General features: G+C 44.0%; 1 protein-coding gene across 1 annotated transcript in view; it reads left to right on the forward strand.

Annotated features, from left to right (window-relative positions):
• The window catches only part of LOC126249138 (uncharacterized), a 57,176-nt gene that overhangs the window by 18,781 nt on the left and 19,767 nt on the right, over positions 1 to 18,628 (forward strand). The window contains exon 2 of the mRNA XM_049950792.1: positions 16,614 to 16,656. Coding sequence (XP_049806749.1) covers positions 16,614 to 16,656 — 43 coding nt within the window. The remainder of the gene's footprint in view (positions 1 to 16,613; positions 16,657 to 18,628) is intronic.

Consider the following 18,628-nt stretch of genomic DNA (forward strand, 5'->3'; position numbering starts at 1 on the left):
GATCCTGTAACGAAGCGCGCTGCTCCCCGTTGGATCTTCTCTATCTTTTCTATCAACCCTATCTGGTGCGGATCCCACACCGGTGAGCAATATTCAAGCAGTGGGCGAACAAGTGTACTATAAGCTACTTCCTTAGGATTCTTCCAATTAATCTCAGTCTTCCATCTGCTTTACCGACGATCAACTTTATATGATCATTCCATTTTAAATCACTCCTAATGCCTACTCCCAGATAATTTATGGAATTAACTGCTGCCAGACGCTGACCTTCTATATTGTAGCTAAATGATAAAGGATCTTTCTTTCTGTGTATTCGCAGCTTATTACGCTTGTCTACATTGATATTCAATTGCCATTCCCTGCACCATGCGTCATTTTGTTGCAGATCCTCCTGCATTTCAGTACAATTTTCCATTGTTACAACCTCTCGATATACGACAGCATCATCCGCAAAAAGCCTCAGTGAACTTCCGATGTTATCTACAAGGTCACTTTGTAAAAAGTCGTAGGAAGGTAACGGGAAACACGGCGGCTAAGACCTGACACTAATACCTGGCGCTGGACTGCAGTGTGAGATTGTTCCTTTGTCTCAGATACTCATTTGACTTTTAATGGTACTTTGGAAGCGTCATGAGATGAGGTTCATTTGCAGTCGTAATGATATATTTATACACTTTACAGCCGGCCGCGGTGGCCGTGCGGTTCTAGGCGCTTCAGTCCGGAACCGCGTGACTGCTACGGTCGCAGGTTCGAATCCTGCCTCGGGCATGGATGTGTGTGATGTGCTTAGGTTAGTTAGGTTTAATTAGTTCTAAGTTCTAGGGGACTGATGACCTAAGATGTTAAGTCCCATAGTGCTCAGAGCCATTTGAACCATTTTTACACTTTACAACAAGGATCGTAGACAGAGGGTAATATATTTTACCGTATGAGCAGTGCCCGCAATTTTGTGTCTACAGAGATGTTAAAAGTATTTTTTACAGAAACGATGCCCTTTTGTCAGTATTAGCAAAACTGTGCCAAAATTAGTCGGCACACTGCAATTTAAAATCTGTTCTCCCATTCTTGATTACGGGATGAAGTCAGAATTGAGCTGTATCGACAGATTTTGGAAAAGGCAGATAAGTGTTTAACGTCTAGTCGGCGATTAAATCATTAGAAGCTGAGAGGGAAAAAGGAAGATTAGAGTTTAACGTCCCGTCGATGACGAGATATTTAGAGATGGAGCACTAACTCCGACTAGGGAAGGATGGGGAAGGGAATTGACAGTGCCATGTAGAGGGCAACATCCCGGTATTCTCGTTAACCTAAATCTGGATGGCTAGACGGGGATTTGAACCGCCGTTCTCCCGGATGCAAGTCCAATATCTTCACAGCTTCATCACCTCGCTCGGTTTTATATGATGGGCACAGACTCGGACTGGACGAGGATGTAAAAGTAAATCGGTAGATATATTTTCAAATGTAGATTTCAGCATTCTCATTTAATGACTTAGGGAAACCGGAGGAAACCAAAATCTAGACGGGTGGACGGAGATCTGAACGCAGCGTCTTTATAATACTATAAATACAGAGCCACTGTGCTCGGTGAAATAAACCAGCCTCGTATTTAGCATAATATCTCAACTACTTTCAGGAAACGTTCCTACAACCGTTGGCGTTTGTTATAGTAATGCATTTTGTTTTCTTAGGATTATATGAAGCCGTTTAGAAAATTACATTGTTACTTTAATTATGTATATATGTAAATCTTAGTAGATAAGAAAAATTAACTACACAGTGAAATATATAAGTCTGCAGGTTCTCTTACCGCGTGATATTTCTCGTCAGTCTTCTACAAAGCTGTACGTTACGACCCTTCTGGTGGGTCGTTCTTAGGAACCCAGGGACACCAGAAGAATCATGGAGAATCAGAGGGTCGAAACGTAGAGTATTCCAGAAGTTTGAAGAGAAATATAACACAGCCTAACAACTTAGAAGATTTTGCTATCATAAGTTAAACTGCTTCACTCATTATGTCGTGTCATTTGCTGGAAACATAGTTGAGATATCTCGAATCCTTTGAGAAAAATCAGAATAGACCATGTTACATGGAATATTTTGGAAACACCTGATACCTAAGGATGATAGGGAAGACGGAAGGTTAGAGTTGAACATCCCCCTGGTAACGACGAACACTAGCTCACTTGGATAAGAACGGGGAAGGAAACCGGCAGTAACCTTGTGAACGGAATTACCGACATTTTTAATTGGCTCGATTAAGCAAAAATTCCAGTCGTGCGTGTTAATGTGCCGCTTATGGTTGCTCCGCCGGCCAACCTGGATGAGGGTTTTGGGCGGTTTCCCACATCTCACTAATTGAATACCAGGCTGGCACCCCAGTCCTGCCTCAGTTAAACGATTCGCAAACTTTTCGAAAACTTTCGGTCACTTTCGCACGGATAAAACTACACGCACACAGTTGGGGTCCCAGGGGAAGCCTGCTGGCTACAGGAAATGCATCTGGACAACCCTTAAACTAACCATGCCAAATCCATAAATAACAATGCCGAACCTGGGCCGATGAGGGACAAAGGCACACGCAAAAGAAGAGGAAACAGGTACTCCGCTAGATCAACATGTTTTTGCAGATGCATTAATTGTCAACAAGCAACAAGTACGCATGTCACAATGCATTGTCTACAATTGTCTGAATAATTAGTGTTAAGAGACTAATATACATGCGACACATTTAAAGTCCATAAGCATACCAAAATAGCGACTGGAATTTGCGACTTCCAATTTCCACAGAGGCTGGCATCTTATAATTACCCTGCATTCAGGTAAAACACTGAAAATTCAAGTGAAATGGGGATATGACCCTGTATCGCTTGGTACCGGATTGGTGAGCTCAGTAAGAATAAATCCATTCGGTTTGTGTGCGTTACTTGTAGAACGATTTGAAGTTCATCTCCTGATAAAGTTTTAACAGAACTGAGCTACAAGGAATTTTTTTTAATTGGATCGTAGTATCTGGCTTAAATAAAACACGCAGTTATTAAAAATATGGAGTATTTTGGTTTGCTCTACAGTGAAGTCTGCCCGCACGCCTATGGCAGAAAGCACAGAACAGGTTTCGCTGTTACGGCAGTTCGAAAACAGTTGCGCGCGTGGGGAAGATTTACAGTCTTCATTCTGTCATTGTGTACAGCTGGCTAATAACTCTCTTCGCTGTCGAACCTGTTCATTGCGAAAGCGGCTCGTGGAAGACGGCGACAATATAATTGAGCCAAATTACACAGGCGACAAATTCCTGACGACGTGCGATGTTGCAGGCCGACCGGTGTTTGCGATTCGTCATACGAGGAACCCCGTAGAAAGCGTCTGCCATAACTTACGGCGGTCCTTTACATAAAGGCGTGCGGCGCTTTTACGTAAGTGTGGGTGAAAGCGTGCCGACCTTTGGTCCAGCATGAGGAATGCGGCTGACCCAGGCGGATGCGCCATGCGCCTGCCGGCTCGACACACTTTAACTTACCATCGAGCCGCGCGCTTACACACTGGCCAACGCCTCCACTCCAGAGCGCCAGTTCGCTCGTCACGCTGACGCCACATCCCACGCACGTGCCTACACCGCCGCAAGTGGAACTTCATGTCGGAGTATCCCCAGGTGGATATACTCAGGGCAAGATGAAAATATCTCACAGTGGCTCAGAAATGAGTTCGACGTTAAGGGAATTTTTATGTTGTTACGATTTTATGTGCCACGCAATTATATCAATCAAGCGTAAGAGTGATATCTTAAGGTAGTCGCGTTGCGCTTGTTTCGTTCAAATGGATAAACAGAAATACTTCGACGTCACAGAATTATTTGTTCTGGGCTGATTATCGCCAACGGTGGTTGGTCCAAAGTTTTTGAAATTTTATAAGCAGTCTGCTCATTCAGTTTCATCAGCTATACATTGTGCGGCTGAATTCACATTTCTCTAATCTTACCTAAATAACATTAATATCAATGGCTTTCCTAAGCTACAATTACATTCGAAATCGGCGTCGAAGTCCACAGTATGGGATACACTATGGCATTGCCATTACCGGGCGAGGGGGTGCAATGGATGAGACGCTGCAGCCACTTTCGAGAGGGCTGAAACTCAGTTCTCCACCAAATCATACAGATTTTGGTTTTCCGTGGTTCCACTAAATCGATGAAAAGAAAACTCCACAAGAGTTCCTTTGAAGAGGACGTAAACAATTTGCTGCCGCATACTTTCTCAATCCGAGTTTGTGCTCAGTCTTTGATGCCATCATCTCCGAGGAGATATTTACCCTAATTTTTTCTAACATATGGAATTAGGCAATTGGTGATTAATTTATGAAATACGTAACACTCTGAGCAAGTCGGAAAATTGACTAAGGTTTATTTTACGGGAGAAATTAAAAAAGTTAAAGATCTGTGCCCCATTTTTTGAAAGTTCTTAAAAATGATTGCGAAAAGAGATTTCTTAGCAGTGTTAGGACGATATTAATAAGTACCTAATTGTTTTTTCGTCATTTTATTACTGTGGATGAGAAATTTCACGAAGGGAAAAAACGGCAAACAAAGCATTGATTATAATCTGGTGCGACAGTACTTTGTCTCTCGGAAAGATTATGGACAGTGTTCTGTGAAAAAATTGTGAATTTACTTGTATATTTCCTTGTAACGGGCAAATAATACGTAGTAGTTCGTGTGTACCAAAGGAGTGGAGAGCAAAGAAGGACGGAACATTAGGGTTTAAAGGCCCGTCGGCAACGAGTGCCTTAGAGACGAAACACCAGCTCAGATTGGCAATGAAATCGGTCGTGCCTTTCCAAAGGAATCATCCCAGCATTCACCTTAACCGATTTAGGAAAACCACGAAAAACTTAAATCTGGATGGCCGGACGGGATCTGAACCGCCGTCCTCCCGAATGCGAGTCCAGTGTCTTACGAATACGTAAACTCGATTGGTCAGCTGTGAAGAGGAGGAGTAGTATTCGAAAAGAAACAAAAAAAATATTTGGTAACGGACGAGTTATGTGGAATCAGAATCGTTGTAGCATGCACCGTATTCATCAGACTGCTTACGTCAGATTTCCACCCATAAACACAGGAGATATTTGAGGTTGGAAAACGTTTCTAGTGCACTGAAAATAGTGACATCCGTAGGTTGGTATTTTGTAGACTTCTCGGTATAGCACTTGAGGGATGCAGTACACTCAGTGGAAAATTTATGGGCAAGATGCATTGACCTGAAAGGGTCTCCATCAGAAAATAAGCGCATTACGGGCCTGAAAAGCACAGTCTTTCACTTCATGTCCAAGAACTTTTTAGCGTGCCGTTGTAGCTCTGACGTCCGGTCTCAGATCTCTGGGTGTGGTTTCCACGTTTGTTCTGACCTGGACCCTGGAGTGATCTCTTAACCCGACATATTGTAAAAGTGACTCGCTTTTCAGCTAGTTGTAAATAAGTGAAGCGTCTGTTGCTTCATTTTATGAAGTTTCTGTTCCATAATTTCATACAAAGGTGTGTTACATCAGCTCTCCCGTATGGGACCAGGTCATTATGCTTTCTTCTGATGTCTTGCCAGAAACATTTCAATCTTCGGGTTAGCAAGTCGTTGACTGACTCCAGAGTGGAAATTTTTCACTGTTTATTTCTTTAGAACGCCAAGCCTTACAAAGGTATTACTTAACAACCTAAACTGTTGTCCGAACCAGAGAGAGAACACCGTCGTTTCCACGCCCAAGAATTTGTGAGACATATATATGCGTCATGTACTAAACGTCTACCAGCAGTAAAGGATTGATCGGCTATTTTGTTCAAAAATAATCCTTTCACACTATCAGCTTAATCACATTTATTCGGTGTGTAATTTGTGTGTAAATTCAAATTTCCTATAAACATACCAACAGATATTTGGATTCCAAAATATCACTTTTCATAAAAATGTAATGCGGTTTACTCACTTTGCAACTGTGTTTTACCGCTCGAACATTTTAAAATCTGAATCTCCTTTAAAGGATAAACACAACGAGGTGGTACTTAGTTTAAGACACTGCATTCACATTCGCAAAACCTGGATTGCGTTAACCGAGCCGCCATCAATCGTTTCCCTAAATCACTTTAAGGAAATTGTGGGTCGATTTCATTCACAAATAAAACCGATGAATTTCTTCTCTGTGCGTCCCTAACTCAATACAGATGCCGACTCCACTGTCAACATCGAAGAGACGTTGTTCTCCAATCTTCCCTCTCCTTTTAGAAAGAATAATTCTTCATAGTTTCTTTGATAACCTTGAAGTCCAGCCCTGAATGTCAACATTTAGCAAGCGCTGCCACTCTTTGCCCTCTTCTCATCATCAGTAAATTCACGACGTTATTAACAATCCGTCGCACCTGTCCATGATTTCATGTTCCGGATCACATTCCTTTTTGCACTGCAGCTAAGAACCCGCACTACTTGGAACTTGAGCCTTGCTGTGTGCCTATAGTTTGTTCTGTTGATTATGAAGTCTGAGGACTGCCCGCAGAGTTAAGACTGACTTTGATTTAAAATTTGCAAGAGAAATGTCCCTTTCTCACCAATATTTCGTGAGATAATTTAAGGTGAAAAAATGAAATGAGCGTGTGGCATTGTCGGCCGGGAGGCCCCAATCGGGGAAATTCGACCGCCGTGAAAGTCATATTTCAGTCGACGGCACACTGGGCGACTTGCGTGCTGGTGATGAGGATGAAATGATGATGATAAGGACAAAACATCACCCAGTCCACGAGGGGGGAAAGTCTCCAACCCGGCTGGGAATCGAACCCGGGCGCGCTGCATGGGAGGCAAGCACGTTACCACGCAGCTAAATTTAAGGCGATTAATGGGTAGTGACGAAGGGGATGGAAGATAGGTTCGAGATCCTGTGCAAATGGCAATACCGTTATTTTTTACAAATCTCTGGCCTCGTTGGTGTAGAAATTCGCCAATGAATGAAAAAAATGTATGAGTAAAACGTCAATAGCATAACTCACAAGCAAGGCGTAGAATTGGCGATAGGCCAACGCGAAGCAAGGAGCTACACATTACTTCAATTTCTTCATCCTCTTGAACATCTATGTTCTTCGCACAGACGGTTGGCTTTTTAATAAATGCTTCTCGTTTCAGTTATATTGTCATTGTTCCCCGTCATATTCTTCAAAAGGTAATACTGCAATTGGCTTTTCTTTGTTACTGCAAGTTTTTTATGAGATAGGAAGTCGCCTCCTTCCGTACTAGGTCACGTAATGGCGTAAACTAAAAGAGTGCACCGCAGGTTTGGAGATTTCTTCACGAAGAAGACGCGACCGCTGCTAGAGAGGGTTGAACTGAAGCTCCCATGAGTTAATTGTTTTACTGCATTCATTAGGGTATGATCGACGCTGGAATGTTCAGTCCTAATGCGGTATAATCCGTAGACATCTTGCCTACCCGTCTACTTTACTTCTTATTTTTCGCTGAACTATGTTAATTCACAAAAAATTATAAAAAATGTAGAGGCATTCTGCTTGAGACGGGCGCGAAATACTACAGATTATTTGTAATAATATCCATACATAGACGCATTTAAGTACGTGCGACTATCGTACACAGTATATCACTTACATTGTGGTATATGTGCCCAACTTGCAGATGTGTTGCCCACTTGTTCGTTTGTCGAGCAAAAAATTGCTTCAAACAGAATTCAGCTGTGTGTAGGTGCAGTGTACGGTAGCCAGTGCATTTGTTTCTACACTCCTGGAAATTGAAATAAGAACACCGTGAATTCATTGTCCCAGGAAGGGGGAACTTTATTGACACATTCCTGGGGTCAGATACATCACATGATCACACTGACAGAACCACAGGCACATAGACACAGGCAACAGAGCATGCACAATGTCGGCACTAGTACAGTGTATATCCACCTTTCGCAGCAATGCAGGCTGCTATTCTCCCATGGAGACGATCGTAGAGATGCTGGATGTAGTCCTGTGGAACGGCTTGCCATGCCATTTCCACCTGGCGCCTCAGTTGGACCAGCGTTCGTGCTGGACGTGCAGACTGCGTGAGACGACGCTTCATCCAGTCCCAAACATGCTCAATGGGGGACAGATCCGGAGATCTTGCTGGCCAGGGTAGTTGACTTACACCTTCTAGAGCACGTTGGGTGGCACGGGATACATGCGGACGTGCATTGTCCTGTTGGAACAGCAAGTTCCCTTGCCGGTCTAGGAATGGTAGAACGATGGGTCCGATGACGGTTTGGATGTACCGTGCACTATTCAGTGTCCCCTCGACGATCACCAGTGGTGTACGGCCAGTGTAGGAGATCGCTCCCCACACCATGATGCCGGGTGTTGGCCCTGTGTGCCTCGGTCGTATGCAGTCCTGATTGTGGCGCTCACCTGCACGGCGCCAAACACGCATACGACCATCATTGGCACCAAGGCAGAAGCGACTCTCATCGCTGAAGACGACACGTCTCCATTCGTCCCTCCATTCACGCCTGTCGCGACACCACTGGAGGCGGGCTGCACGATGTTGGGGCGAGAGCGGAAGACGGCCTAACGGTGTGCGGGACCGTAGCCCAGCTTCATGGAGACGGTTGCGAATGGTCCTCGCCGATACCCCAGGAGCAACAGTGTCCCTAATTTGCTGGGAAGTGGCGGTGCGGTCCCCTACGGCACTGCGTAGGATCCTACGGTCTTGGCGTGCATCCGTGCGTCGCTGCGGTCCGGTCCCAGGTCGACGGGCACGTGCACCTTCCGCCGACCACTGGCGACAACATCGATGTACTGTGGAGACCTCACGCCCCACGTGTTGAGCAATTCGGCGGTACGTCCACCCGGCCTCCCGCATGCCCACTATACGCCCTCGCTCAAAGTCCGTCAACTGCACATACGGTTCACGTCCACGCTGTCGCGGCATGCTACCAGTGTTAAAGACTGCGATGGAGCTCCGTATGCCACGGCAAACTGGCTGACACTGACGGCGGCGGTGCACAAATGCTGCGCAGCTAGCGCCATTCGACGGCCAACACCGCGGTTCCTGGTGTGTCCGCTGTGCCGTGCGTGTGATCATTGCTTGTACAGCCCTCTCGCAGTGTCCGGAGCAAGTATGGTGGGTCTGACACACCGGTGTCAATGTGTTCTTTTTTCCATTTCCAGGAGTGTAGATTGCACGTATCCATTTTATCAGAAAACGCATCTATAGAAATGAGATCATTCTTCAGCTAAAGATTTGTTCTTAGCCCTAACGAAACCGAGAAATTCTGATCCATAATTTTCGTCTTTGAAAATAACTAGTACATTTACTGGGCAATGGGGACACGATAGTTAAGTTTAGTAATGGATGAGTGTCAGTTAGACCGTCAGCGAGAGCGCATCGCTAGCTCCTGCTACTACTAAGGCGAGTACACCGTTTGCTTCTTACATATTTTACAAACAGCAGCGACTTATTTTCAGTTATCTGTGTAATTACTAGTTTATTTTTGTAATTTCTTGCGTGTTCGAGTGCTTACTAGGTAGAACCTTTTATTTCAATAACAGTGTTTTTGTACTTATTTGCTGCGCTTAGCTTTTAAATAGTTTTTCTGGGAAAACCTAGCGTAGTTTTCGCGTCTCGTATTTCAGTGAGTGTTTCTTGATTATCAGAGTAGCTCATCAGAAGATTATCTTGGGAATTTGTCACCGTATAGAGTAGGGTAAACATAGTCATGTGTAGGGACTGTGGTTGTTGTGAGCGGACGCAAGGAGAATTGGCCACTCTTCGGGGACAGGTGGAGGCTTTGTCTGTTAGGCTCATCGAGCTCGAGGCGCAGGCGTCGGCTCGTAGTGGCGTTGGGGCAACTGTGGTGAGACCTATGCCTACTTCGGTGGCCTTGGAATCACATGGAACCCCTGATGTCGCTGCGTCTTCCGGCAGTGAGCATCTTACCGGTCAGCCATCACTCCAGGGTGAATGGCGGACAGTGGTGGGCTCGCGCGTGCCTGGCAGAAAGGCGAAGGTGGGATCTGGCCGCGTGGCGGCTGCCTTACCCCTTTCCAACAGGTACGGGGTGCTTCCTAGTGGTGATGACATCGTTTCCGAGCCACCACAGGATGCCTCGCCTGTTGGGCCAGTGGCCGATTCTCCGGCAAGGTCCCGACAGTCACAGAGGGCGGGCCTATTAGTTATAGGGAGCTCCAACGTTAGGCGGGTTATGGAGCCCCTCAGGAAAATAGCGGGTAGGTCGGGGAAGAATGCCAGTGTGCACTCGGTGTGCTTGCCGGGGGGTCTCGTCCGTAATGTGGAGGAGGCCCTTCCGGCAGCTATTGAACGCACTGGGTGTGACCGGCTGCAGATAGTAGCACATGTCGGAACGAATGACGCCTGCCGCTTGGGTTCTGAGGCCATCCTTGGTTCCTTCCGGCGGCTGGCTGATTTGGTGAAGACAACCAGCATCGCACGCGGAGTGCAAGCTGAGCTTAATATCTGCAGCATAGTGCCCAGAGTCGATCGCGGTCCTCTGGTTTGGAGCCGTGTGGAGGGTCTAAACCAGAGGCTCAGACGACTCTGCGACTATAATGGTTGCAAATTCATCGACCTCCGTTATTGGGTGGAGAACTGTAGGGCCCCCCTAGACAGGTCAGGCGTGCACTACACACCGGAAGCAGCTACTAGGGTAGCAGAGTACGTGTGGCGTGCACACGGGGGTTTTTTAGGTTAGAGGGACCCCCCCTTGGGCGAAACGATAAAATACCTGACGGCTTACCAGAGAGAACATTATCATCGTTGATAAAGAACGTCCGTCCTCAGAGACCAAAAACAGGAAAAGTTAACGTAATATTGGTAAACTGCAGGAGTATCCAGGGCAAGGTTCCTGAATTAGTATCTCTTATTGAAGGAAATAGTGCGCATATAGTATTAGGAACGGAAAGTTGGTTAAAACCGGAAGTGAACAGTTACGAAATCCTAGACACAGAATGGAATATGTACCGCAAGGATAGGATAAACGCCAATGGTGGAGGAGTATTTATAGCAGTAAAGAATTCAATAATATCCAGTGAAGTTATTAGCGAATGCGAATGTGAAATAATCTGGGTTAAGTTAAGTATCAAAGGTGGGTCAGATATGATAGTCGGATGCTTCTATAGGCCACCTGCATCAGCAACCGTAGTAGTTGAGCGCCTCAGAGAGAACCTGCAGAACGTCGTGAAGAAGTTTCGTGATCATACTATTGTAATAGGGGGAGACTTCAATCTACCAGGTATAGAATGGGATAGTCACACAATCAGAACTGGAGCCAGGGACAGAGACTCTTGTGACATTATCCTGACTGCCTTGTCCGAGAATTACTTCGAGCAGATAGTTAGAGAACCAACTCGTGAAGCTAACGTTTTAGACCTCATAGCAACAAATAGACCGGAACTTTTCGACTCCGTGAATGTAGAAGAGGGTATCAGTGATCATAAGTCAGTGGTTGCATCAATGACTACAAGTGTAATAAGAAATGCCAAGAAAGGAAGGAAAATCTATTTGCTTAACAAGAGTGATAGGGCACAAATCGCAGAATATCTGAGTGACCACCATCAAACGTTCATTTCTGAGGAAGAGGATGTGGAACAAAAATGGAAAAAATTCAGAAACATCGTCCAGTACGCCTTAGATAAGTTCGTACCGACTAAGGTCCAAAGCGAGGGGAAAGATCCACCGTGGTATAACAATCATGTACGAAAGGTACTACGGAAACAAAGAAAGCTTCACCATAGGTTTAAGAGTAGTCGAATCATAGCTGATAAGGAAAAGCTGAACGAAGCGAAAAAGAGCGTAAAGAGAGCAATGAGAGAAGCATTCAACGAATTCGAACATAAAACATTGGCAAACAATCTAAACAAGAACCCTAAAAAGTTTTGGTCATATGTAAAATCGGTAAGCGGATCTAAATCCCCTATTCAGTCACTCGTTGACCACGATGGCACCGAAACAGAGGACGACCGAAGAAAGGCAGAAATACTGAATTCAGTGTTCCGAAACTGTTTCACTGCGGAAAATCGTAACACGGTCCCTGACTTCAGCCGTCGCACGGACGCCAAAATGGAAAATATTGAAATAAACGATATCGGAATTGAAAAACAACTGCTATCACTTAGTAGCGGAAAAGCATCCGGACCAGACGAGATACCCTTAAGATTCTACAGTGATTATGCTAAAGAACTTGCCCCCTTTCTATCAGCAATTTATCGTAGATCTCTGGAAGAACGTAAAGTACCTAGCGACTGGAAGAAAGCACAGGTCGTTCCCATTTTCAAGAAGGGTCATAAATCAGATGCGAATAATTATAGGCCTATTTCACTTACGTCAATCTGTTGTAGAATAATGGAACATGTTTTGTGTTCTCGTATTATGACGTTCTTAGATAATACAAATCTCCTTCATCATAACCAACATGGATTCCGCAAACAGAGATCATGTGAAACCCAGCTCGCCCTATTTGCCCAAGAAATTCACAGTGCCGTAGACACTGGCGAGCAGATTGATGCCGTATTCCTGGACTTCAGGAAGGCATTTGATACGGTTCCGCACTTACGTTTAGTGAAAAAAATACGTGCTTACGGAATATCGGACCAGGTTTGTGATTGGATTCAGGATTTCCTAGAAGAAAGAACACAACATGTCATTCTTAACGGTTCAAAATCTGCAGATGTAGAGGTAATTTCGGGAGTACCGCAAGGAAGCGTGATAGGACCTTTATTGTTTACAATATACATAAATGACTTAGTTGACAACATCGGTAGCTCCGTGAGGCTATTTGCAGATGACACGGTTGTCTACAAGAAAGTAGCAACATCAGAAGACTCGTACGTACTCCAGGAAGACCTGCAGAGGATTAATGAATGGTGCGACAGCTGGCAGCTTTCCCTAAACGTAGATAAATGTAATATAATGCGCATACATAGGGGCAGAAATCCATTCCAGTACGATTATGCCATAGGTGGTAAATCATTGGAAGCGGTAACGACCGTAAAATACTTAGGAGTTACTATCCGGAGCGATCTGAAGTGGAATGATCACATAAAACAAATAGTGGGAAAAGCAGGCGCCAGGTTGAGATTCATAGGAAGAATTCTAAGAAAATGTGACTCATCGACGAAAGAAGTAGCTTACAAAACGCTTGTTCGTCCGATTCTTGAGTATTGCTCATCAGTATGGGACCCTTACCAGGTTGGATTAATAGAAGAGATAGACATGATCCAGCGAAAAGCAGCGCGATTCGTCATGGGGACATTTAGTCAGCGCGAGAGCGTTACGGAGATGCTGAACAAGCTCCAGTGGCGGACACTTCAAGAAAGGCGTTACGCAATACGGAGAGGTTTATTATCGAAATTACGAGAGAGCACATTCCGGGAAGAGATGGGCAACATATTACTACCGCCCACATATATCTCGCGTAATGATCACAACGAAAAGATCCGAGAAATTAGAGCAAATACGGAGACTTACAAGCAGTCGTTCTTCCCACGCACAATTCGTGAATGGAACAGGGAAGGGGGGATCAGATAGTGGTACAATAAGTACCCTCCGCCACACACCGTAAGGTGGCTCGCGGAGTATAGATGTAGATGTAGATGTACCATCCAGTCCGTCTCAGAATATTTTATTTTTCAACCTACTTTAGAATTTGGTTTGTCGAATACCATGACATTTTTTATTCCCAAGCAATACTTGAACTAACATAACGTAGCAGCCAAATATAGTAGTGCTTGCTTAAATAATTTCTACTGTAGCCTATAAAGGATGGTCAGAAACAATCAGGAAAGCTTGTAAGGGTGTTTCAGGGTAGATTGTTCTAAGAAATAGCTGTTAAGAGAAAAATTCGATCGTTGTGTCGTTTCCAAGTTAATTAGAACTTAAATTAGCGAATCAGGCAGTTTCGCACGCAAATTCAAGCCGCTCGTCAGGGACAGTGTTGCCAAACGTGTTCTTCGTTTGGTTTCATAAAACGGAACAAGAGAGCGATACAAAAATTGGACATGGGACAGTTGAAGAGTCTCGCGTGCTGTCATCTACACTATGAGAATAAAATACATTAATTGTATCTTATGGGCCACATTAATCCGTGCGAAACGGCTTGATTGGCTATAATGCTAATTGACTCGGAATAGGCGCATGTAACAGTTTTTTTCGTAACAATTATTTCTCAGCACAACCTACGCTGCAACGCCCTTACATGCTTTTCAGACTGTTTCTGACCACCCTTCATTAAGGTGCTTCAGCGTTGTCAGCATGTCATGGTTCCTTGTACGCCATCGTGGACGAAAAAGAAAGTATAAGTTTTCAGCACATTAATATAAAAATTAATATATAAAACTCATAAATCTCCATATTCATGTAACAGTGAATTATTGCAAAGACTACAGCAAGAAAACAAAAATTTTGAAAGCTGTTTGTCGAATAAAATCAGAAGTTATCAGCTCAGATGATAATACAACTATACCCCTCAAAGGGAAGGGATAAAGGGCAGTGTACGTGGTATAATATTTCACAGGCAGAGAGAAGCATCTCAGATATCAAGAGGCGTTACCCGGGACCTCTAAAAGCAGTGGATCAAAGACACAGCTTATAAGGTAATCAGCAATTTAAGGAAAAAACTTCTGAAATGAGAAACGGTTGATACGACGTCCAAGTCGATTACGGTATCAAATCAGACGGATAGTTAGTAGTGCATTAGTTACAGGGTATTGTATTTCCATTATTATTTCGAAAATTTCGGCTCTTTCTTCTAGGTAATAGCATCCCTTTACAATTTATTACAATTTACGATCGACGTGTTCTCCTGGAAGAAAATTTTTATTTAAGTATTTTTTGTAGTCAGCTTATAATATGGCGTAGAACAAATACATGAGCGTCTTCTTACTAGCCCCAAAATGAGTACAGAGCGGACAACTCAAGAAAGCTCTGACAAACCGCGTTGAACACTGAACTACTGTTGTTTAGTTTCGTGTTCCCAAACTCAGCAAGAGTGCAAGTGTATCACTCCGTTGCTGACGGACAACGAGAGAATTGAAAGTCATGAACAGCTATTAAAGATCTGCACATAGTCAAACTTTTCATCATTAGCGAAGCACTGACTCTCTAGGGATATGCTCTCGAAATAGGGAAGAAATAAAAGCAGACTAATCGTTTCTATCCTGCAGACCATTTTATCAGTCTCTGCAGAATCTATACACGGTTTCTGTTTTCCACTCTCAAAGGCGCTAAAGGTTTTAGACACCTATAAATATATCAGACGCATTGCCACATGGAAATATTACGCTATGCAGGATATCCCAGGAGCAGTGGTCAGTATTCAGGGGTATGACAGAAACGAACATTCGATGCAAAAAGTTCTGCTAAACATATGCTCTAAAGCCCATACCTTAAGAGCTGTGAGCAACTGTTCTATAGAAGAGATGTTTTTCACAGACGGAAAATGAGCAAGCCCTCGTAGCCCTTAAGGTATGCCCTTTAGGGTGCGTGTTTACTGGATATTTTTCTTGCTTTGGTCCGCACTATCACCTCTCAAAGTATGGAAAGCAGGAGAGAATTTTTTCACAGTATCGAAGATGAAGAAGCATTCATAGCTGTTAAGCTATGTATTTTAAAGCCCATGCTCAGTAGACTCTTTCGCTTCGAATCATCGTTCTTTTCATGTCCCTAAATACTGACCATTCCTCCTCGGACGCCCTGTATGTCTTAATTAAGAAGAAGCGACAATAAGCTAAGGGCTAATTCTGTGCAGTGCTGTGCAAGAAAATTTTACACGCTTATATTAAGAACAGCCCATAATTTTGCCGAACATATAAAAAAGATATAGTTAAACCTGCAAACATAAAAAAGATAGCTTACACTCCACTAATTATCTGGCATGCTTCTGGAAGAAATCACATTCGTTTGTGGAAACTGATCATTTTGGCTCACTCGTGGTACAGCAGAGTGTGGCATTTTCAACATGAGTCTGCCAATGCAGGAAGTGAGATGAATATTTCAACGGTGTTGCTCACCTTATTTCTAACTTTATCCACATTGTTTCTTAACATGATAATTGCTCATTAGTACAGTTTACTGATTAGTCTGATCCACAATTATCTATTAGGTTGGTGCATAAGTACGTAGCGCTTTTGCTTTTCGTGTTGGTATTCAAGTTGTTATGGGTTACTTTATCAATTGTCATTTTTTATTTGTAGTTCACTGTTGCCATTTGAGTCTACATATTGTTATTTTGTCATGTGGAGATATTAAGTGGAGCTTTGGACGCTAGAAATGGAGAGCCAAATGGAGAAATCGGAACATTTCCGGCTTAATCTTCTGTTCGAGTTCAATAGAGGCGTGACAGCAGCCGAGGCAGCCATAAATACTTGCACCGTGTATGGGTATAATGTCATTGGACAGAGCACGGCAAGAAAATGGTTTTCTCCTTGTAAGGAGGATCGTTTTGACATTAGTGACTCCCCATGTTGAGGAAGACAGTGAAGGAGAATATATTATTAATGACTAAATTCCCTGTCATGTGTATCTGGCTACGAACTTATGCACCAACTCAGTATTTGTCTTACTTAAAACGTAACTAATATTTGGAATTTGTTTCAGGTTACCATGCTTCGACACGTGTTTCTCGTCGTGCTGTTTGTCGGTAAGTTACAAAAATCACATTTTAACTACTGAATTTTCCTATGTTACAATACGTAAAGCATGAAGTATAAACTACTGGCCATTAAAAATGCTACACCAAGAAGAAATGCAGATGATAAACGAGTATTCATTGGGCAAATATATTATACAAGAACTGACATGTGATTTCATTTTCAAGCAATTTGGGTGCATAGATCCTGAGAAATCAGTACCCAGAACAACCACCTCTGGCCGTAATAACGGCCTTGATACGCCTGGGAAATGAGTCAAACAGAGCTGGGATGGCGTGTACAGGTACAGCTACCCATGCAGCTTCAACACGATACCACAGTTCATCAAGAGTAGTGACTGGCGTATTGTGACGAGCCAGTTGCATTATCCTGCTGAAATTTACGGTTTCCCAGGGATCGAATGAAGAGTAGAGCCACGGGTCGGAACACATCTGAAATGTAACGTCCACTGTTCAAAAGGCCGTCAATGCGGACAAGAGGTGACTGAGACGTGTAACAAATGGCACCCCATACCATCACGCCAGGTGATGCGCCAGTATGGCGATCACGAATACACGCTTCCAAAGTGCGTTCACCGCGATGTCGCCAAACACGGATGCGACCATCATGATGCTGTAAACAGAACCTGGATTCATCCGAAAAAATGACGCTTTGCCATTCGTGCACCCAGGTTCGTCGTTGAATACACCATCACAGGCGCTTCTGTCTGTGATGCAGCGTCAAGGAAGGGTAACCGCAGTCATGGTCTCCGAGCTGATAGTCCATGCTGCTGCAAACGTCGTCGAACTGTTCGTGCAGATGGTTGTTGTCTCGCAAAAGTCCCCATCTGTTGACTCAGGAATCGAGACGTGGCTGCACGATCCGTTACAGCCATGCGGATAAGATGCCTGTCATCTCGACTGCTAGTGATACGAGGTCGTTGGGATCCAGCACGGCGTTCTGTATTACCCTCCTGAACCCACCGATTCCATATTCTGCTAACAGTCATTGGATCTCGACCAACGGGAGCAGCAATGTCGCGATACGATAAACCTCAATCGCGATACGCTACAATTCGACCTTTATCAAAGTCGGAAACTTGATGGTATGCATTTCTCCTCCTTACACGAGGCATCAAAACAACGTTTCACCAGGTAACGTCGGTCAACTGCTGTTTGTGTATGAGAAATCGGTGGGAAACTTACTTCATGTCAGCACGTTGTAGGTGTGGCCACCGGCGTCCACCTTGTGTGAATGCTCTGAAAAGCTAATCATTTGCATATCACAGCCTCTTCTTCCTGTCGGGTAAATTTATTAATGGCCAGTAGTGTATTTATGAAGCTGCCAGACATTTGAGAAAATGAAAGGTATGCGCTCTTTTAAACTTAAGTTAGTGCCACATAAAAGTATTAACAGCAACCTGGATCGTGACCAACCCGTTTCCGAATTGCTTACTGGAAGCTATTTTTATTGTCGAATGTCTTCTCGAATGTTATTTTTATCATGTGATTTCCTATGTTTCGCTAATGTTTAAACCGAATTTGTAAAGTTCGGGTGAAGTCATATGCATCAAGATGTTACTGAAATATCTTTAAAAAATCATGAGACCATATGCTGGTGATTTCACTCACCTTTGTTCCAGATCTTGCAAATTAAGTTTTGATGTAGGTGGTGGTGGTGGTTAGTGTTTAACGTCCCGTCGACAATGAGGTCATTAGAGACGGAGCGCAGGCTCGGGTTAGGGAAGGATTGGGAAGGAAATCGGCCGTGCCCTTTTAAAGGTACCATCCCGGCATTTGCCTGAAACGATTTAGGGAAATCACGGAAAACCTAAATCAGGATGGCTGGAGACGGGATTGAACCGTCGTCCTCCCGAATGCGAGTCCAATGTGCTAACCACTGCGCCACCTCGCTCGGTAAGTTTTGATGTAGAAAATAGCTCTCCCCTGGATTCATTATTATTTCTTTCTGGAACCTAAATTT

Source organism: Schistocerca nitens, chromosome 3 (assembly GCF_023898315.1).
Source record: "Schistocerca nitens isolate TAMUIC-IGC-003100 chromosome 3, iqSchNite1.1, whole genome shotgun sequence".
Taxonomy (NCBI): Eukaryota; Metazoa; Arthropoda; class Insecta; order Orthoptera; family Acrididae; genus Schistocerca; species Schistocerca nitens.